Genomic DNA, 23,226 nt, shown 5'->3' on the forward strand with positions numbered 1-23,226 from the left:
GATCCCTGATGATTCTGCCTCTGAAATGACTCTTCTTTCCTTCCCTACCTAACTCAGACACAGTAATGTCTTAGCTAGTTCAGAAGAAAAGCTTCTCTCTCATGGGGCTTCCTTGTCAATTCTTTCTTCTCTGCCACTAGATCTTTCTGTGCATATCGTCAAGCATGAATATAGGATTTATCTCCCTGTAAACTTTTGCCTGTTCTCCACTGAGTGAGGATAGAGGCTTCACAATCGGACACAGCCTGCTTTTTCTAGATTCCTCTCTTCCACCTGTGCGCTCTTTGGCTCTGCCCATGTGGAGCTTCATCCACTGCTAAAAGTCCTTTGAATATGCTGTGTATTTTCTGCACTGAGCTAGTCCATGTTTTTATCCTCCTTACTTAAGAGTCACCTTCCCCATTCCAGAAAAACCATTTCTTCTTCGTCCTTCATAGCACTTTTTAATTCTCTTTTGCTATAACTCAATATGCCCCATATTGGTGAATTGTCTCACTTTCTTGAGATAAATTATAAATTTCTCAAGAAAGGAACTTGATTCCTTATTTGTGAAAATAAGTAGCAGTTTCAATGTTCAGGGCTTAAAAGGTGACCGCGTTAATATGTGCTGTATAACGCATGTGCTAAAATGAATCCAGATTCTCAAAGGTGCAGTTATTGTCCCACATGGATGGAATGGTACCTCAAGGGTTAGAGTAAAGAGAAAGAGCTCCTTTGCCAATTTTTTCTCAAGAGTTAGGGATTTAAATTTATGACAAACATGGAAATTCCTCTGAAAAGTCAGAGAATAATGAATGGCAGTATCACCTGCAAATTGCTATTTGTTCACATGAGACCCATCAAGGCATTGTCTTTGGCATTTGTTATCAATCCATTGTATTGATGACTTTAAAATAAGAGCCATCACTAGAGTTGCCCACTTTCTGTTTAGCTTGGTTTTAAGTCAGTTGGTTCACATGTAAGTATTGGCAATAAGGTAAACGGATATCAAAAATGTGTAATATGTACCTTTTACTTGTTACCATAGAAGTAGAAAGAGAAACTTAGTACATATAGAATAATTAAGTGCTAGACTGAGACAGATTATAATAAATTAAAACAAAACATGGAGCAAGGAAAAATCATTATGACCTGGAGACGCAATGAAAGGTCTCGTTAAGAAGAACTTATTAATATTTAACTTGTTCATCAAAAATAGATAATAATTACATGAGTGAAAATGAGAAACTCAATATGAAGAAAATAACATAGGTCAATGGGCAAGAATTCAGTTAATAATTTTAGCAAATATTAATATTTAGGTTGTTTACTCCTAGGAATATGAAGTTATTTTGTTTTGCCTTGTTTTTTTCCCACAGGTGGATCTGACATTGAATATCTAGACTTCTATAAGCCTGTCGTGTGGTTTTGGATCCTCGTAGGGCTTGCCTACTTTGCTGCTGTCCTGAGCATGATTGGAGATTGGCTTCGAGTAATATCTAAAAAGACAAAAGAAGAGGTAAACATTATTTACATTTTTAATATTTATGTTTGGCATGAATTTGCTGTGTGAGGCTATAGGAAAATATGTGAGTTATAATTCATTCACTTTAAAATATTTACGAAATTCCTTTTATATGCCAGGTGGTATCTAGGAACTGAGGGCACTTTGTAATGAAAAAAGATGTAACTAAAAATATTTTCTTCATTATTTCTTTTTCTTTTGTTTTTTTTTTTCCCCTCAAGGGCACAAAGTGAATGTTATTCCCCAGAGCAAAATATAATAGAAAATATTTGTATCAAGGTATCAGTAGCATGGAATAGTGAATGTTTTCCATAATTTTGAATTTTTTACTCTATTCAATAATTTTTTAAATTTCTATATACATGTGTACACATGCACACACACACAACACATGTATACTCCAAAGCTGTATGTATTATGACTATTTTCTCTGTATGTAGATTTTAGCTGTTCAAAAAGATATCTGGTCACCTATTTTGGACTATAAATATAGAAATGAACATTAGAATTTTGACTCATGATATTTTGGAAAATTTGAAATTTACATACTGATTTTGAAATTTTATTTTGAAATTAAATTTTGATTTTATATTTAGCTTTTATAATTTTGAACTATATTCCATGTATGCCTATTTTGTTGAGTTTTTATCATAAAAGGGTGCTGAATTTTGTCAAATGCTTTTTCTACATCTATTGAGATGATCATGTGATCTTTGTTTTTGTTTCTGTTTATGTGGCAAATCACATTTATGGATTAGATATGTTGAACCATGCTTGCATTCCTGGGATGAAGCCCACTTGGTTGTGGTGGATTATTTTTTTCATGTGCTGCTGAATTTGGTTTGCTACAATTTTGTTGAGGATTTTTACATTTATATTCATAAGAGATATTGGTCTATAGTTTTCTTTTTTAGTTGTGTCCTTTCCTGGTTTTGGTATCAAGGTGATACTGGCTTCGTAGAATGAGTTGGGGAGGATTCTTTCCTTCTCGATGTTATGAAATAATTTCTGCAGTATGAGTACCAATTCTTCTTAATAGGACTGATAAAATTTGGCTGTGAAACCATCTGGTACAGGACTTTTTTTGTTTGAAGATTTTTTATGGCTGCTTCAATTTCTTTGCTTGTAATTGATCTATTCAGAAATTCTATTTCTTCCTGATTGAGCCCTGGGAAGTTGTGTGTTTCCAGAAATTTGTCCATTTCCTCAATATTTTTGAGTTTATGTGCATAGAGATTTTTATAGTATTCACAAATATTTTGTATTTCTGTGGTATTAGTTGTAATATCACCTTTTTCATTTCTGATTGAGCTTATTTGGGTCCCTTCCTTTCTAGCAAAAGGTATATCAATTTTGTTTATCTGTCCAAAGAACCAACTCTTTGTTTCATTAATCTTCTGTAGTATTTTTTTTTATTTTCAATTTCATTTAGTTCAGCTCCGACCGTAGTTATTTCTTTCTTCTGCTGGGATTGTGATTGGTTTGTTCTTCCTTTTTTAGTTCCTTGAGATGATTCATTAGATTGTTAATTTGCTATCTTTCTGTCTTTTTGATGTAGGCATTTAAGGCTATGAATTTTCCCCGTAGGACTGTTTTTGACGAGTCCCACAGATTTTGATAACTTGTATCCCCTTTGTAATTTATTTCAAGGAATAAATTCTCCACTCAAGAGACAGCATGGCTGAATGGATTAAAAAATACAAGCCAATTCTCTGCTGTCTCCAGGAAACACATATAACCCACAAGGACTCATTCAGACTTAAGGTGAAGAGATGGAAAAAAAATATTTCAGACAAATGGAAATCAAAAGAAAGCAGATGTAGTCATTTTCATATCAGATAACATAAACTTCAAATCAACAATACTAAAGAAAGACAAAGATAGTCATTATAATAATAACAGTAAAGGGAGCAATTCATTAAGAAGACATAACAATCCTAAATATTTATGCATCCAACACAGGTGCACCCAGATTCCCTGGGTGCACCTGTGTACCCTAGAATCTAACAAGCCCTACTAGATCTAAACAAAGTGAGAAACAGCAACATCATAATTGCTGGGGACTTGAACACCCTACTGACAGAACTGGACAGATCCTCCAAGCAGAAAATAAATAAATAAACACTGGACTTAAATGGGACTCTAAAGCAAATGGGCCTAACGGATATTTACAGAACATTCTACCCCAAAATGACTGAATATACATTATCTCATCAGCACATGGAATATTCACTAAGATTGATTACATCTTAGGCCACAAAACATGTCTCAACAAATTAAAGAAAAATAGAAATTATACTATGTATCTTCTCAGACGATAGTGGAATAAAATTAGAAATCAACTCCAATGGAAACACTCAATTCTACACAAAGTCAAGGAAATTAAACAACCATCTGCAGAACAATGAGTAGATCTTTGTCTTACAAGAAGGACACCAGTCCTATTGGATTACGGCCCTGCTTTTATGACCTCATTTAACCCTAATTACCTTGTGAAAAGCCCTATCTCCAAATGCAGTCATTTAGGGATTAGGGCTTCCGCATGACTTTTGGGGAGATACAATTCAGGTCATAACACCATCCTTTCAAATAAGTTTAAATTTCTACACAACTGATTTATTTAATGAGAAAAACAAGTTTGTGTGTCTACTTATGAGTGATCTTCATGACTCTCAACTGAAAGTATGAGATGTATCATTGTGTTTTCATGCTTAGTTAAATATTGCATTATGTTTTTCTTACCACAAATTTTTTGGCTTCTACCTGGTGTTTTGAGTAGCATGTACTTTCTGGTGATTGCATTTGTAGAAAGCCCACATGAACAAAAGCCATGAGCAGAGGTTTACGTGAACGCTCTGAAGCCACAGCCACTCTGAGCAGTTGAATCAGTGGAAATGGAACTTTCAATTTGAGCAGATGTGTATGTTCAGATTTATAATGCAATTTAGGGAAGTGCAAAATAGGGTCACAAATTCAACAGAGGATGTGAGGAAAGAAAGGGAAAATCAATTTATAATTTATCTAAAGATTATCAGTACCAAAGTTTTTATAAATGAAATAGTACTAAGATTTCTGTAGCAATGGAAAAATGATTATTAGATAATTTTAGTTTTGAAATAACTCACTGAAGGATATAATTAAATAAAACCTAACTAAATATATTTTAGTTGTCATCTTTATGTAGGTGAACCAGTGCCAGGTGACTGCTCGATAGGTATTCGTTACTTTCTATACCTAAACCATTCCAGAGATTACAACTTTTAAAAACTTCCAAAGTATTAAGAAGCAACAAAGTTTTTTCTAGTTTTCAGCTCTGATGAAGAAAAATGCTAAATATTTTTGATAACTGAGAATCCTCTCCATTAAAATATGTAACTAGTGCAGAGAATAAAAAATGCATAACAAAACGTAGTTTCACATTTCTAAGTCATAATACTTAGACACATGCTTTCCCTGAGTAAAAAGATTTTGGCTAATAATAATAAGTCCCAGTATTATATTATTTTTTCAAGAACAAATCTGCTTAAACCATACTGGTAAAGTATGAACATATAGGTCTAGTCATATATATGGCCTTATTTAATTTCTATTTTTTATGTTAAAACATTCTGTTTCCAATGAAGAATAATTTTAATGAAATTATTATGTCGGAAGTAAGGAAAAAATATCATTTTCCGTCAACATGCTGAAATAAAACATGTTGGTATAGCTAATCCATCTGAAATATTTGAAGAGGAAATGATTAGTTGGAATAACACTGTATTGTTTCAAAAGTGCCACATATAATTATAGTTGATCTGCATTCCTCAAGGAAAACAATAATGAGCTCAGTAATTTTTCCATGGAGACATAGGCATTTTGTGTGTTTCTTTGTTTCATTATTTTTAAAGCTCTAATGGAGAGTAGACACATGCTTAACAGTAAAGGTTGGTATGAGTAATTATCTTTTCTATGAAACCATGCACCCTCTTATGATGAAATGATGTTTCCATTTAGAAAATAGAGACTATTTAGGTATTCTGGATAATATGATAATACTGCTACCTGAGGCAGCTGTAATAAAAATAAGATGTGACTACAAAACTCAGACAGTAAAATCCATGCTTGTTTAGGATGCAAGCGGAGAATAGTGCATCTTTATTATGCACAGGCATAGCTCAGGTTCCTACTGTTTACATCTCTTGAGCTTCAAAGAGCCTGTGATTTCTATATCCTTCTTGTATTGATGTCCACACACTGCACTGTTTGGAATGTTCCTGCATATACATGTGAGATAAACATCACCATGGTCCCTACCTTGTCAGTGTTGTCAGGCCGTGTGACACTACAGCTGGACACAGTGAATGGATAGCCAAGCAATGTTTCTTCACCAATATAATTTCCTTAATCTCTGAAGATGTTCATGCGGGTGGAGACGCTCACTTTAATAAGTTGGTCTTGTATTGTATTAAAAAAATATCCTTTGACTGGGGAACCTTAGTGCCAAGAAGCCTTGAAAGACTGTCCCTGAACTCATATTTGGTCCCAGTGTTTTGAAAGGACCTGAGAATATGGGCGACATAGTTTTCTTCTGCTGGTTACCTGATGGCAGCATTTGGTCTCCTCTAAGCTTCACTCAGAGTGGCAATAACCCTTTCAGTGAAAGAGCTGGGACTCAGAGGCTCTTCATCTTGGCCAGAGATGTGCAATTAAAGAACACTTGCAGTCTTGGCCTTGGAAAGTTTGCAATAGGTCCCTTTATCATTATTTACTATGTGAGAAGGGTTATTAATTTGAAAGGTTTTGTATGCCATTTTAAAATAGCTTAGACTTTCTTGTGACAACTTTAGGGAGCTGTTGAAGGATTTTAAGTCAATGGGATGAATGATCTTGACAAAAGTAAGGATGATGGATTGGAAGCAAACAAAGTTGAATTCAGGGAAATCCTTTGGCGAAGTTATTGCAGGAATCCAGGTAATACAGAATGAAGGGTCTATGGTAGCAGTGGGATAGAGATGAAAGTTCAGATTTCAAAAGTAGTTTGGGGATAGAAGGAATAGAATTTGGTAACCTATTAGTTGTATGCAGTAAAGAGAAAGGGAGAATGATATCCATGGTTCTAACTTTGGGTAGGATTACAGAACACAGGAAGAGGAGAGATTTTGAGGAGATGGGAAGAATGAGATAGTTTCGTTTTGGACAGGTTGTGATTGGCAAACGTGTTGCACATCCAGGTGGTTAATTCAATTCTAGAAAATTGGATCTGCGTGCCTGGAATGTAGGAAAAATGGAAGCTGGGAAAATAGTTTGGGGCGATCACTACATAAATGATAATGAAAGTTGTGAGTATAGATGCTTTCACCAAATGAAGATTAGTAAAGTAAGTCAACAGTAGAGCTAAAAATGAACCCTGGAGTAACACTTTCATGTGGAGATTATAAAGGACTGTTCAGCAAATAATGTGATTAAATAAATTGATTCTTAGTAGAGCCTTTGAAAAGGCAAAGGAGTTGAGGCTTTAAAGAGAGGATGTTAGAGTGATGGATCATATTGGCTCAAGACCATGGTGAAGAAAAGGAATTCAAGGAAAGGCTGACATAGTAACATAGAGTAGGTGAATAACATAACTAGAATTCCCTATGAGGTTGTGCTCCAGATGTGCCACTCCTATAGAAAACACTGTAAATATTGTCCCCTAGAATTTGTGCAATGCAGTGGGCATATCTTAAGATAGTTCTTTGGGCACATCAAGCACAATTCCAAAGGGTGACAATCAAGGTGTCTTTATGGAAATGGGAGCCCTTGGAACACAACTGATAGAAACCTGGGTGAAAGGCGCCCTCTAGAGTTGAGCAGTGAGCAGCCTGGATCCCAAGTATTCTTGGGCACACAAAGTGATAAATGTGGGTTAGTGAGGGATGGAGGCTGAGCTATGGAATAATAGTGTTACAGTGCTGGAAAAGGGAAAAAAACTGGAGGCGTGGAGACTGGTTAGGAATTAGAATTATTGGATGTCTACTTCATTCCCAAATCATTCATTCAGTCATTCAAAAATTTTTTTATTAAGTACTTACTGTATGATGAGTGATGTACTGGGTGCTGTGAGTAACTCTTCATCCGTGGGATTTTAAGGTCAGTCTCTTTATTGGGAAGATCCATAGATGGTGTATTTCCTTACTGAGCTTTATAATGCTTGCTTTTACTTTTCTTCTTCCAATTATGGAAAGATGAGTTTTGAATAAGAAGGCACTTAGTCTTCGATTAGAGACTAAGTTTTTAAAATAGCCTGCTTTTACTTTTTTGTTTTCTTTTCTCTTCTTTTTCTCTTCTTCCTCCCCTCCTCACTTTATCCCTCCCACTCTCCCTCCCTCCCTTCCTTCCTTTCTTTTATATTCAGACTGTATGTCAGGCTTTGCTGTCATTTTTTTTGATTTCTAACATATTGTGTGTGGGGTAGGGGGATACTGCTTACTACAATTTTTGTTTTGTTTTGTTTTTCTCTGTTATTGTTCTCTTATTGAGATAATAAAGTAGTTATAAATGACTATTTGAAGACTGACTATGGGCATAGTATTCAGTGATCACAAAACTTCTCAAATTTATATTTTAATACATATAACTCTTCTTTGGCCAAAGGGTAATAATAAAATAAAATAGAACCAGAAAGTGTCACAATGGGCTGTTAAAACTAAGGCACATATTAAGAGGCTTTCTTTTCTATCCCACTATACTATGGGGAAAAGAACAAAGCAGTCAGACTTTGAGGTTCATCTGCTGGTCAATAACAATGTATGGACAGATATACTCTCCCCTAAATGAAGAGAGCTTTTTAAATTACTGAATATGACACTGGATATCTTGGTCTGAAGCAAATGCATTTGCGTTGCCTCATCAGATAAGATTGTTCCCAGGAACAATGTCTGTGAGTAAACAAGCAAATAAAAAAAAACATGCTCACCCAAGAACTCACTGTCATCATGAAGGAAGTCCTACTCCAAGGGTAAACTCTAGCTCCCATTCAGAGCATCAGGCTGCTTTGGTTCCCTGAAATGTCTGGTTTTTTTTTTCAACTTTAATTAAAAAAAAAAAGCTTCTCACATCTTGTAGTTTTTTGTTCATAACCACTCTGGCTTTGCTATATTTATAAACTCTCTACATCAGCAAATACTTAAGTATCTTCTGAGCACGATGCTTTGCATGAAATACTGCCTTAAAGCTAGGTAGAAAATAAATTATGTTGGGAAATCTTACTATAATATATGAAGAAATCCATTTCCAGAATTGGAGACTGTGGGTAAAATATGATGATATTTTTCATGGAATTTCTCACAAATGCCAAGGCTTGTCATGTGCCATTGGCCCCTTCAATTTCCTGGTGCCTATTTATAAGAAGCTAAGAGATTTCTTTTAGTGAAGGTATTTTTTTATGCCATCTAGTTATATATTTATATGTGTGTGTGTGTATGTATGTGTATATACATACCTATACATGCACATATATGTATTCATCTTTACTCTTATTGTGTCATTTCTACCATACTTTGAGAAGCCGTTGAACAGTTTTAATCTATATATGACCTCAGTTTAATGACTACTGTTTTGTGTTTAGCATGTTTCTGAATGACCAGGCAAGGCAGCAAAGACCTATATAAGTGGGGCAATATAAGAATTTATTTCCAATTTTGAAGCCATTTGAATTGCAGCATTCAAACTTTGTCATAAGTGTTAATTCACCAAAAGGCAGTATGGTCTGTTTGCGTATTGAAGAAATAACAATTTTGCTAAATAGCATCTCTGATGTGCAAGTTGGGGACTATTAGGAAAAGATCTAGCCACGTGCGGTGGCTCATGCCTGTAATCTCAGCACTTTGGGAGGCCGAGGCAGGAGGATCACTTGGGACCAAGAGTTCGAGACCAGCCTGAGCAACATAGTGAGACCCTGTCTCTACAAAAAATACAAAAAAATTACTCAAGTGTGGTGGCACACTCTTGTTGTCCCAGGTTACTCAGGAAGCTGAGGCCGGAGGATCACTTGAGCCCAGGAGTTTGAGGTTGCAGCAAGCTATGATCTCACCACTGCACTCCAGCCTAGGAGACAGAGCAAGACCCTGTCTCAAAAAAAAAAAAAAAAAAAAAAAAAAAAAAGATGATTTCCTTCCCTAGGTCCACAAGTACTCAATGATTTGTTTATCAAACATATTTTGATTGCCCACAGTGTGTCAGTCACTTTAGTGGGTATTGGGAACACAGGGTATATTTTAAAAAAGTGGTCATATTTGCCCTCAAGGAGAAATTTATGTAAGTAGGGGGTATACAGGCATCAGCTAATAATTAAGGTAGATACTGCAATAGAGATTTAAAGAAGATGCTTTGTGTGCAGTGGTGCACAGAAATGAGAATTACTAAATCTAATTGAATGAAATGAGGAAAATTGCGTAAAGGAGGTAATGTCTTGACTTCTCTCTTTCTTTCCTGTTTTCATTCAATTGTGAAGCAGTCCTATAGCATTGATCTGAAAATGTATCTGGAATCCAAGCACTTCTCACCTCTCATCATCCTTCCCTGTGCTACTGTGAGCTCATGCTATGTTACTCCAGGGGCCTCCTAACTGGTCCACTTGCTCTGACCTTTGCTCTGTGTAAAGTCTATTTTCAACAGCGATGCCAGAATAATCCTTTGAAACATGAGTCATATTATGTCATCTCTCTGCTTAGAAGCTCTGGCTTCTCTTGTCCTCAGAGTGAGACTGAATGTGTCTGTAAAGTAGCACAAAAGGTTTTATATGAACCATCCCCCAACCCCTTACTTTTCTCTTTCTCCTTGCTCACTGCGCTCCAGCCTCACTCCCCTCCCTTGCTGTTCCTGCAGCACACCAGCCACGCTCCTGCCCACGTGCCTTTGCACTGGCTGTTCCCTCTGTCAGCAGTGCTCTTTCCCAGGTAGCTACCAGATTCATTTGCTAGCATTCTCTTTTCATCGTCTACCATCTGGTCAACCAGGCCCACCTTGACCAGCCTATGTAAGGTTGACACTCCTCTACCCCAAGCATCCTTGATTCTCCTTGCCCTGCTCTGCATTTTCATCATATTCACCAACTTCTAACATTCTGTATGATGTACTTGTGTATTATGTGTCATTGTTTACCACGTCTCTCTTCCTAGAAGGTGTTGTCCATAAGGGCAGGAATCATTGCTCTTTTGCTTTATCAAAATCAATTGTAATGGTGCTTGGCATATAATGGGCACTCAATAAATGCTTTTTGAGTCGAATGGATTAAAAAGTGCACAGATAAAATGATTTAATTCAGAGGAAGTGGTAGAATTCAGAATTCAGAAAAAAATTAGATAGACATGAAATAATACAGGAAATTTGTACTTCAAACTTATTTTCAGTATTAGCATACCTTGTACCTCTCTGTAAAAGTATAAGGACTAGTTTATTCTCTCTGTCAAATCAGAGATAAGATTACAATTTTGTTCATTTTTTTACATTTTCAATAGAGCCAAAATATACTTATTTGGGTGGTTTTTATTCATTCTGCTATTGCTTACAGATACAAAATAAATTACAATTAACATTTAAGGGATGATTAATTTCATAATTAAATAGTTTGGCAAATAAGCTACTTAAAATTTTCAATAGGCTGAAATGATTCATGTTTCAATAAAAAAAAATCTTGAGTAATTACTGTAAGCAATTGAAATTGCTCCTAGATCCCCTTAGGTTTTATGATGAAAAGTATAGATTCTATAAATTGAAAGCACATAACTCAAAGGTGTTGTTTCCAAAGTTCTGGGGTCATGTTGAAGTTCTAGAATTTTGTATTTGATAAACATTCTATTTTTAATCCATTTCTACTATTGTCCATTTGTGGGTCTTTGCATTCATCTCAAATTTGACACTGCTAATTGAACCAGAAAAAAATTTAGATTTACATTCCTACATCATTGCCTCTTTGAACCTGTTTGCTGTTACAAATATGTTCCATTTGTCTACATTTGGCATCCATGCATAGCACCATGTTCTTGTATTGCTTAAGCTCTCAGGTAGCTGTGTATTTTGTCTTATGAAACAATCATGCATTTATGGCTTGTCTACTATTGGAGACACTGGAAGTTTGAAGATATTTTTAAACTAGAGAAAAACGAATCTCATTTAATTTCTTCTTCTTTTCTCTTTCCCTGGAAGTTTTCACCTTCCACTATTCAAAATGCGTAAGCAAACTTTTACATATGAAAGAAGGTAAGGAGGTTGGTGAGAGGGGAACTTGGGAACAGTCACAGCCTTTGAGAGTTTTGTTATGAGCCCTGAAGATGTTAAAATCAGACACAAGCAGAAGTTCCATCTCACTACACCCTCTCTAAGCATTGCTTTAATGAGGAAGATAATGAAGCCAGGTACACTTTAATCAATATCAAATAAAAAACAGCAGGTAATGCTGGCAAGGTACCTGGAGAGGCATTTGGATTTGTCATTGCCTCTCTCCTGCATCTTCGCACCTTCCTGACTATTCCTTGCCCCTTTATTACCTGATGTAATACAGGCTTCATAAAGTAACCAGACTAAGGAATCACAGATGCCAATTATAGCACAGCTGTCTGTTAAATGGATAAAAAAAAAAATAGGTCAAATCGTGTTCTCTAAAGCACAGAGTGATACCATAAGTGCTGCATGTGAAAGTTAGCTTGCCTGGGGTGACTAGCACTGGGAGTAGGAGGATTCCATTTCATTTTCTCCCTTGGCCACGTCCTTTGCTCTTCACAGGGTGTGAGTAGATGCTTTGGACAGATCCGGTGGCCACAGGCAAGAGGTGGCTTAATGTGTGCCCATCGTGCTGCCTCCGGATGCTGCTTAGAAATATTTGCTGAAAAGACATTCAAGTATGGCTCTTTGACTTTCCTCTCACAGTGGAAGCTTCCCGTGTTTTATCCTTATATTCAGAGGCATTGTTTTTCCCTGAATTCATAATCCATCCATGGGTGCAGCTGGCAAAACAGGCCCTGGGCACGTGTGGCATACACCCCGGGCTCAGGGTAAGCCTCTGAGCTCTTCCGGATGAGAGGCCGGCCAGCTGCACCTTCCGGTCACATCCACAATATTTCCATTGCCCCTTCTTGTAATCCTTTGTCTTTTCTTCCTGTGTCTTAGGCAGCCTCCTTACCGTTGAGCCAAGTTCATTAACATACAGCAGCATGCTTGTAAGACAGGGCATGTCCCACACAGTGAGCTGCATTTCTGTAGCTCTAATTTGGCAGTGCTATATTTGGTTTGGGAAAGACAGCTGCGAGTATTCGCTTCATGTGCATGAACACTTTGCATTATTAGACCCGCTCTGCTACTGTGACTTGTTGACATGGGGGCAGAATTTCTGGCTTTGCATTGTTTACCAAAAACACATGGCCACTTTTACTTTTTATTTGTTTTCGTGATTATTCCTGGAAGTGTTTTACAGATTCACAAAAAGATAAAAACATAATTCATTGTAGTTCAATTTAAAGATGGTGTTGGAAGGTCATTCTGTGGACCAGCACTTCATAAAATAACCATAGTATTCATATAATATATTTAATGTAATTAAATATAATATATTATTACATACAATATAAAATATGGATTTTATATGTAATTTTATACTATATATCAATATATAGTATTTTATTATCATAATGCTATTATGTATAATAATATGTAATATAAATGTTACCTATAATTCTATATGTTTTATATATATTATGTGTAGAATATTATTAGAAATGCAAGCCAAATATGTCATCTTAAATTTTCCAATAATCTCAGCAAAAAAGCTAAAAGAAACAGGTGAAGTTAATTTTAATCATATATTTTATTTAACCCAATAACATATCTAAACTACTGTTATTTTGACTGTAAATATTGAATAATGTAAAAATTATGAGTGAGATAGTTTATGTTCTTTTTTGTGATACATTTTCAAAATCTGGTCTGGTGTATATTTTACACAGAGTATATCTCAAATTAAACTGGCCCCATTTGAGGCGCCCAATAGCCACAGTGCAGTAGCTCTGACATGAACAGCACAGCTATAGAGTAAGATCAGGATCTCTGGCAATAACCTGTCTGAAAACAAAGCTCCTCCTTCTGTGTAATGATACAGATTGCATTTTTCCTCCTAGAAATTTTATTGTCTTTACTTGGTATCATTTTAAGGAGTTAGGAAGAGTAAAAGAGAAACCCCGAAAGATAGTGAAATAAGTATGTAAATTCACATTACTTACTTTTTCCCCAATCTATAGCAATTCTTGGCAAATATCTTTGGGCTTCATATTTCTTTTGCTGCCTCTGTATTTCATCCAGTGTGTCAAAGTGACCAGCCATACCTGGATCATCTCTTATTCCAGAGGATTTCTGTAAATGTTGACCACCCACACCTGTGCAATTGTACATGGGAGAGTTTATTCTTAAGAGAAATTACTGGAAATAATTTCTGCTTTGAAAGAGAAGCTGGAAAAATAATTGTCCTAGATCTGCTTAGACCATATTGCATATTTTCTCCCACATTCCGTTTTGCAAAGGTTAAATATGATAAAGATATTTTAAACCAGTGGAGCATATCATATATTCAGAGATACATGTGTTAACCTCTGAAAACAGTAGCAACGAAGAACCACAAAATGAAGACTTGTTCTTTTCTCACTTCTTTATTACTCACTTCTCATCTTCCTTTTCACACTCTTAAGCTCTCCAGCTGCTCATCTATAACTCGCACTGACACTGATTCTGGTAGTGCACTTCATCAGACTGGTTTAGCCCTAAATAATTTCTTCCCTTGACTTGCATAGAAAAAAAAGAAGACATAGCTGCCACTGCTTGGAATAGAATTTTCAATAAGGTTCCATCTAATGAATACAAACTAGATTCAATGGCTTTAAATTTTAAAATAATCCCCGTTAGTTTATCTATGGAAATGGATTTTCGAACATTGACATGTTTGATGTAAGTGTTATGACATATGAAAGTGTAAAGGAAAAGAAGTTAATTTTATGGGCACAGTTCAGTGTTTTAAAGTTTGGTTGGGTGGCCAGTATGTTTCAGACACTGAGACCGTGCTGGAGATAGAAAGGTGAATAAGACACAGTCTCAGCCCTCAGCGACCCAGGTCTAACGGGAAATGTGATAGACATAAAGCAGTAGACATGACACAGTGCTACAACAGAGCTATGCACACAAATCATGTTTAAGAAAAGAGGAAATTTATAGGGAGAATATAGGGATGATGCTTCATGGAGGAATAGAGTAGCAAAAGGAGGAGTCGAAAGGGGACCACTTGATTAAGGCACCAACAGACCAGCTGTCTGCGAGACTCAAAGCAGTCACAGTATAGGAAAATAGCAGTAAGAGGGTAAAATGGCTAGAGAGGTTAGAGATGATTAGAGATTAGGTCCAGGATATGGACACGTGAGTGGGTGTTGACCTACAGCAAAGGTTAAAGTGCTAGGAAAGCTGGAATTGTCATTCACATAGAATTTGAAGTTCCCCCAAGATGATGGCAGGCACTGCTGTGAAGGGGAATACTGTATAAATCAACCACGTATTGACCACCTACAATTTACATGACCTACATAGGATCCTTACATCCCACTCCCCCAATATCCTACTCTGATGTTGCAGTTCTTGGTAAATATCACCTGGCATTCATCCAGTTACTCATGCTAAAATCCTTTTAGTCATTCTCAATACTTTCTTCTTCTCTACCTCTATGGCTTATGCATCACAAATTCTAGTGATACTACATACCCTCCTCTTCCTCATCACCTCTGCCAGCCCCATCATCAGACAGTAGCACTTGTGGAATTTCTACATGGTCCTGACAGTTAAACAAATACTGTCAGTTTTTCAGTTGACCCTTGCAAAATGCAAGGGTTAGGGGCACCAAATACCTTTCCAGTCAAAAATCTACATGCAATTTTGACTCCCCAAAATAACTACTAATAGGCTTCTGGTCAACAGTAGCATAAACTCATAGCACAAACAGTAAATAACACATATTTTGTATGTTATATGTATTGTGTACTGTATCCTTACAGTAAAATAAGCTAAAGAAAAGAAAATGTCACTAAGAAAATCATAAGGAAGAGAAAATATATTTACTATCCACTAAGTGGAAGTAAATCATCATAAAGGTCTTCATCTTTGTCATCTTCACACTGAGTAGGCTGAGGAGGAGGAGGAAGAGGAGGAGTTAGTCTTGCTGTCTCAGGGGTGGCAGAAAAACCTGTGTGTAAGTGGATCACTCAGTTCAAACCTGTGTTGTTCAACAGTTGACTGTACCTGGTTATTATAACCCAATTATATGACAGTGCATGTAATTTCATAGATGTACGTAAATTATTTTACATTGTTTTATAAATTTCAATATGTCTGTCTTTACAACACAATGAAATGTTGTATGTGTTGGATGAGTTCCATACAATGAGTTATTAAAGAAACCCCAATACCAGACCAGTGGAGGGAATTTCAAGGGTGTTCAGTGACGTGATGACAAAAATAAGTTGAGTTTATTCTGCAACAAGCGAATGTTTGGTTTTGCGGCCCTATCTCATCATTAAGACAATTAACATTATATATCATACTTTGACATTTCTAGAAGAAAGATACTATTTAAAATAATGGTATTAATTTTAGTATTATTTTTCTCGACATCATCTTTATTGTCTTGTACTTAAACTTTGCACAATTACATTAATATGTGTGGTGTTAAGTTGTGGAGCAGTTGCTAACTAAAAAAAGCAGTTTAGGCTGAGGCAACTTTATGAATATTACATATACTTTCCTGAAAACCAGAGAAAAACATCATGTACTGTTCTGTCAAGATAAAGTGATACTTAAGTGATCCTTTTAGAGTTTTGTTCTTTTTAACCTGGTTGGTAAAGAGAATAATTGGAATTGTTCTTTTTAATAGTACAGTTCAACAATACAGTGAAATGTCAATACGTCAGAAAATGAATTAATGATAATTGTTAGGAATTATAGTCTAGGCAACCTCTGAAATTGGAATGCAAAGTAGGCTTCTAATTATTTTTACAAATTTAACCAGAGGGATGTTTTCACCTCAGCTAGTTGCTTATAATGTTTAACGTTCCTCAAAGCATCAAGGTATATAAGCATCTGAGGACTGGGAAAAGTAAATTAAAATCCCACTGTCAAAAGGGACAGGAAAAAGTATTGGTCAAAGATCAGGAAGACCTCGTTAGTTTTATTCCTGGTGAAGAAAATCACCAAATGGTCATTGTCAAATCCTAAACACCCAGCTTTGCTTCAGATTCCTTTAAGGACCATCTTTAGGGAAAAGGTTTTCTATTTGTTACTCACCCATATCAAAAACGATTATATCTCCATATAAATAGGATCTTCTTTTTTAAAAGAAAAGTCAAAGCTCTTACAAGTATTCTCCAACACTTGAGTTGGCTGTTGGTAATTGGAAATCCATAAAACAATATAAAATAATTTATGTACTTTTATAAAATCACACATACTTTTATATGATTGAATCATAGTAACTAGGGTTTTGGATAGAAATTCTCATCTAGTGATGACTCCAGGACAGAGACTGTCATACCTTTAACAAGTGATATTCATTCCTAGTTAGTTGAGGATGACTTGAGAAGGGAAAGTAAAGCCAATTAAAATGAAAAATATAGATAAGGCAGGATGAGCTCTGTAGGGAGAAAATGACTAGGACCAGATTGTAGGACAACAAAAAAGAAAACCAAATGGCCTGGTACCTCAAGTGAGAATGGGAAAGCAGTGTTTCAAAGGAAATGATTGGCAGAAGAGGCTTTGGGAGAAAGAAAACATGTCATACCAACTCTGTGGGGAGAATTCTATTTTTTCACCCATTTCACAGTAGAAACTAAGGCTACAGAGGTTAAAGAACTTACCTTAATACACACAGTGCATATATGGCGGAGCTGGGATTCAAACTTGGAGGTCTAGCTCCAGCACATTATTTCTGTAAATAAATTTCTGTCAGTAAAATCAGGCAGAAATTTCACAGCATCTATAAAATCAGAAGATATTCATGTCTTTTGGCCCAGTGTTTTCACTTGTGGTAATGCTTTGTACACATTAACAAAGATACAGGTACATATTGCAGAAGTGTTGTTTTAATAGCAAAAAATTTTTAAAAATGAATTTACCCAAATGTCCATCCATTGGGCAATGATTAAATCATGCCAGATCCATCATCCTGGGAAATGCTGTGCATCTGATACAAACTATGAGATAGAATAAAGAACGCTGACATGGAAAGAGAACTAAAATTAGATGAGAGAAAAAAGCCATTTACAAAATAATGGGTTTAATATAAGACCTTTATTTTTTGCAAAAATATTGATGATGATCAAAATGGAAGATGAAAGTAAGATTAGTGTTTCCTGAGAGAAGAAAAATAATTGGTAGCATGTGTGCCATACTTGCACTAATTACTATCATTGAGGTGTGAGATTACACAGTGCATGTATTCCCAGTGATGTACTTATTCATTTAACAGGTATTCTTTGGGAGTCTGCCACATACAAGATGCTAGGCGCTGAGCATGTACTTAGAACTTACATTCTTGTTAGAGAAGGTAGAGAATTAGCAAGTAAATAGATTGACAGTTGAATTTTGGTAAGCAAAGTCTATCACTTTTATAATAAGAACACTTTTTTAAGATTAAAAAAAGAAGAGCCCATTATCAAAGAAAGGGAGAGGTGGGTTCTGAGAAGGCCAGCAGCCTTGCTGCTCACGGAGGACTGGTTGCGAGGTAAGAGGCCGGAAACCAAAATAAAGCTAACAGAAAAAAAATCTAATTTTCAGTCCATAAATTCTGACAGTGCCCCAGGACTTGAGACATGACTTGGGTAGTAAACAGAAAAAGAATATAAACTGTGGGAGAGTTTATTTGTAAGTGTGTTCGGAATTTGTAGGAAGTCAAATCTGAATGGTTTCATGTTCATTACCATGGATAGATCCTGCTCTAACCTGAGTCCCCCCCAAGGGAGAATTAAACATTTAATAATCTGTTATATCTAAGTATAGTTGGACAGGGTCCCTTATAGGAACAGTAAGTATCTCCAGGCTAAATTGCTATAAATTTCGTACCACTTTCCCTGCAAGCTTCCTCTAAGTTACCTCTGTGGTTAAGGAATGCTTGATCTTGCCAATTCTGTGTGCCACAAAGTTTGCCTTTTCCCAGCATTGCTTTTTTCAGAGCTGGACCCAGATAACAAGCAATTATTTCTTGTTAGGACAATACGATTAGGAAATAAAAAGAACTTTAAAAATAAAAACTAAGTCATCCTCCAATATGTGTGTATGTGTGCTCATGGATGGATTTTAAAAAAAGTTCATTTTCCATGTGCCATGCGCCAAGAATATTTGAAGTTTCCATTCTGTTTTGTGTACACACACACACACACACACACACACACACACACTCTTATGTCTATGGCTATCCAAGTGTATGTACATATGATATTGTAATATATGTACAAATCTATCCCTTCTTATAATTCAGGTAAGAATAAATTTAGAAACCATCAGTTATATTTTCTATGTCAAAGTTTAAAACAAAAGTCTACAGAGCAAAAATAAAATTAAAAAAATAATAAAATAGAGTTGTGGCTATTTGCTTGTCAGGCAAGAGAGAGCCCATGTCACTTAAGAAATGAGTTCAGTGGGTCTGCCTAAGTTGAAAGCAGAAGTGCTGGAAGAAAATAGAGAAATCATTTCATATCAGGAGATTATTCTAGGCGATATTCTAGATTATTAAATTTTGTTTAGTCAAGAAGTGGACTGTAGAATTTCCCATACATAGAATTTTCTGTTTTTCTATTTTAGGACACAAACATGCAGACACAATTTTCAAAGAGGTCAAAGAATATGTCTGTTGGGCTCAGGGTCATTTAGCAGATACTTTGGTGTGCACCAGCATGGGACTTGGCACAGTTTTTTCCTTTAACCCTCAAAAGAGAACTACATAATAAAAAATAGATGGCATCTTTCAGTTTGTGAGGTGCATTCGCCCAGCCCCCCTGCCAGTGTACTATAAAGATGCCTGTTCTACAGCTGAGGTGATGGCAGCTCACAGGTTGAGTAACTTCATCAATTCCATAAACATTTATTGAAAAACTATGCCTTGGACTTTCATTCTCCAAGTGGGCTTCAAAACGGACTGGACTTGCTGGTTCTCATTTCTTTGCTTTCCCTGAAAGTAGAAACTAAATATTTTGTTGCTTACTTAGGGAATAGAGAATTCCTAAATGACCAATATAGGATTGGATACAAAGTTTTTGCACATAACTTTCTGACTCTAAAACCTACATTCATGTATGAGCAAACAGCATTGCTGTTATACGAACCAACCCAGGTCACCTGGGTTTGTATTTCAGACTCTTACTCTGCCTTGCTGCTTCTGTGTCTTACTGCCTTTTCTAGATCCAAATACTTCTTGAAATTACATAGAAATGAAAAAAAATACTCAGAATGATTTTTAAAAAGTTAGATTGCCTTTTTGCAGCATCAAAAGTTTCACCGGATTTATCTACAAAAAAAGAAGTACGTTAGAGTCTCTGAAATGTAATTTGATTTATAGAGTTTAAGTTCATAGATTAATTTTTGGAGCCATATCTATATAAAGTAAAATCATGCTCTGTGCAAGGTGCCTACTTATTCTCAGACCACCAGTATTACAAAAGGTTATTCCAATCTTCTTTTTAGAACCCCTAAATAAATTGAACAGAAAATAAAGCACGCAAAGTGTTGACCGCCATGTTGCTATCTCTTTATCTCTTCTCTGCTTGTTTGTTCCAGGTGGGAGAGTTCAGAGCACACGCTGCTGAGTGGACAGCCAACGTCACCGCAGAATTCAAAGAAACCAGGAGGCGGCTGAGCGTGGAGATCTATGACAAGTTCCAGCGGGCCACCTCCATTAAGAGGAAGCTCTCGGCAGAACTGGCGGGGAACCACAATCAGGAGCTGACTCCTTGTAGGAGGACCCTGTCCGTGAACCACCTGACCAGCGAGAGGGACATCCTGCCTCCCTTACTGAAGACTGAAAGTATCTATCTGAACGGTTTGACACCACACTGTGCTGGCGAAGAGATTGCTGTGATTGAGAACATTAAATAGCCCTCTCTTTGAAGAGCCTTAGGCGTAGCCATAGGTGAGGACTTCTATCTGCTCTTTATGACTGTTGCTGGTAGCATTTTAAAAATTGTGCATGAGCTCAAAAGGGGGAAAAAAAAATAGATACACCCATCATGGTCATCTACTACCATCAAGAGAATTTGGAATTCTGAGCCAGCACTGTCTCTCTGATGATGCTTGTTGAACGGTCCACTTGCTTTGACCGGTGGAATGACAAGCAATGTCTGATGCCTTTTTGCGCCCAGACTGTTTTCTTCCCTCTTTCCCTAATGTGCCATCGGGCCTCAGAATGAATTACTAAATATCATTGTTGTTGGTAATAATGTAGCTTTGAGGGATCAGTCCTTAACTTTTCAGGGTCTACCTAACTGAGCCTAGAGACGGACCGTTTATGGATGACAACATTTCTTTTTGTAAATGGCAAGAAATTCTTATGCAGCCTTTTACCTAAGAAATTTTCTGTCAGTGCCTTATCTTAGGAAGAAACAGAACCTCTCTAGCTAATGTGTGGTTTCTCCTTCCCCGCCCCCTACCCCTAGGCTCACCTCTGCAGTCTTTTATCCCAGGTCTCCCGTTTGAATACCATACCTTGCTGGAAACGTGTGTAGAAATGACTGAAGTGATGATGCCCGAAGAAGGAATAGATGCCAAAATTAAACGGACATTGAAGCAACACTCAGCGTTGCCTAGCGTTACAGGCACTGCAGAGAAATGAGGTGTAAAGATGTCCCCTCTGAGTATTTATTTGACTCAGGTACCCATGGTACATATACACAATGTAATTATGACCAGGCTGGTAACATTGGCTGCTCCAAACATGCCCCTTTTTCCTGGCAGTATTTGGAATGAATCATTTATTAACCATACATTTGTAAAGGCAGAAAAGAAGAAAATCCATATATATATGGAAAATCCATATATATAAAGGATCTGACAGAAGACAACTGTTAAAAATGGGTATTACTGGAGGTGATTTAAAATAGTGGGCGTGAATTACCAATCTGATGAAAAGAAAACAGCAAAACAATATGTTATGAATATTTGCTAATAAACATTATACTGCCAGCATCTATTTGCTTTCTGATGTATGAAAGGCTTATATAATTTTCTTTCCTTGGGTAGTTTTTGCCAGATGAGGGGAGGTGACACAGCAGTGAGCGGAGGGCACAGTTCTAGCCTTCCGTGGGTGACTTTAGCAGCTGTGACTGGTGGTGAGAGCAGAAGTTGAAATTGGGATCACTGTGACTTCGCGCGTGGAAAAATGCAGATTGCAGGCATAATTCATCTCTGACATTAGAGAAAAAGCTGTTATAGCACAATTTAAATCTTCAGAGTTTTTTTTTTTTTTTTAGATAGAAAAGGCTGATTATCCTGTTTAGTTTAATTTTATATCTTGTAATTCTTTGGATGTTTCCAAGATTCAAAAAGTTCAGTAAATGCATCCCTTAAATTCCTACCCTTTCCTTTATTTTCATACTTACATCTGCTGTACATTGTATATATAATTTTTAAAATGTAGAAAGAAAATAATTTCCATAAATATAATTGCAAAACTGATTTCTTTTACTTTTTGTTTGGTGGGGAAGGTATATCTGAATAAGTGGCATTCAGATTAGGGTCTTAAAAAATAAACCCAGGATGTTTTAAAAAAAAGAACAAACTAATAGATGCTTATTTTCCAAAATTTAAATTTAAGCCAGAAATGTAAATATTCAGTTAACTTGTTAAAGGTACTTTTATAAACTTAAAAAAAAATTCTAACCAAAATTTTAGAAAGTCAGGCTCTTTTAGAAAGAAAGCTACACCCATTTCCTCAATAACTGTTCTGAAAATTCATATGGTGGAATGCACCATGTATAAACTGTGAATTGTATTGACAAATAAAGTTTGTAATTAAAGTCAGCAATTTCTGAGTCTCCTGCTTGCTGCTGAGAATTTATATCAGCTGTAGCTAAGTAGAACTCCAGGATGTCACTTTTCATGCCGATTGTTTGTGGCTTCTTCATTCACAATATTCAAGAAATAGTTTTGATGCATTGTTGCTACCCTTACTGAATACGTGCAGAGTGTTTTTCTTGGTGTGGCTGTTAATCAAAACTGAATATACTGAAATTTGTTTCTGAAATAAGATATTTGAAATAGCATATAAATTCAAGATTGTTCCTGTTACATTATGATGTATTTATATCCTATTTTATTAATGTGGGATCTTGTCTTGACACTGAAGTAGTCTGAATGCTGAACACAGGCAGCTGAATGTATTTTGTAGGAAAAAGACAAACATCCTAGTAGTATTGAAGCCTGAAGAAAGGAGTTGCCATCCAGTCTTTTAGATCTTATACCCCAAATATTTGGACTGTTTATCTTCTCTGTAACTCGATGCTCAGTCAATATCCTAAAGCTGGTCCCTAACATTATCCTTAGGATTGGGGAAAATGTAAGAAAGCATGTGAATTACATCACCTGACATCACTTTTACTTCCTCAAGCTTTATTCTGTTTACTTCTTGAGGGGAGATTATTGCTAAGGATTTTGACATAGTCTGGGAGTTTCTAGCGAGTTTATTTTTCCATTAG

The 23,226-nt window shown here is 36.2% G+C and overlaps 1 protein-coding gene across 3 annotated transcripts in view; it reads left to right on the forward strand.

The window, feature by feature from the left end:
• The window catches only part of KCNK2 (potassium two pore domain channel subfamily K member 2), a 156,425-nt gene extending 133,873 nt beyond the window's left edge, over positions 1-22,552 (forward strand). For all 3 annotated transcript variants that reach the window (XM_045536423.1, XM_045536422.1, XM_045536424.1), the window contains exons 6-7: positions 1,359-1,498; positions 20,315-22,552. In XM_045536423.1, coding sequence (XP_045392379.1) covers positions 1,359-1,498; positions 20,315-20,632 — 458 coding nt within the window. In that variant the 3' untranslated portion in view covers positions 20,633-22,552. The remainder of the gene's footprint in view (positions 1-1,358; positions 1,499-20,314) is intronic.
• The last annotated feature ends 674 nt before the right edge of the window (positions 22,553-23,226 follow it).

This window comes from Lemur catta, chromosome 23 (genome assembly GCF_020740605.2).
Source record: "Lemur catta isolate mLemCat1 chromosome 23, mLemCat1.pri, whole genome shotgun sequence".
NCBI classification, from domain to species: Eukaryota; Metazoa; Chordata; class Mammalia; order Primates; family Lemuridae; genus Lemur; species Lemur catta.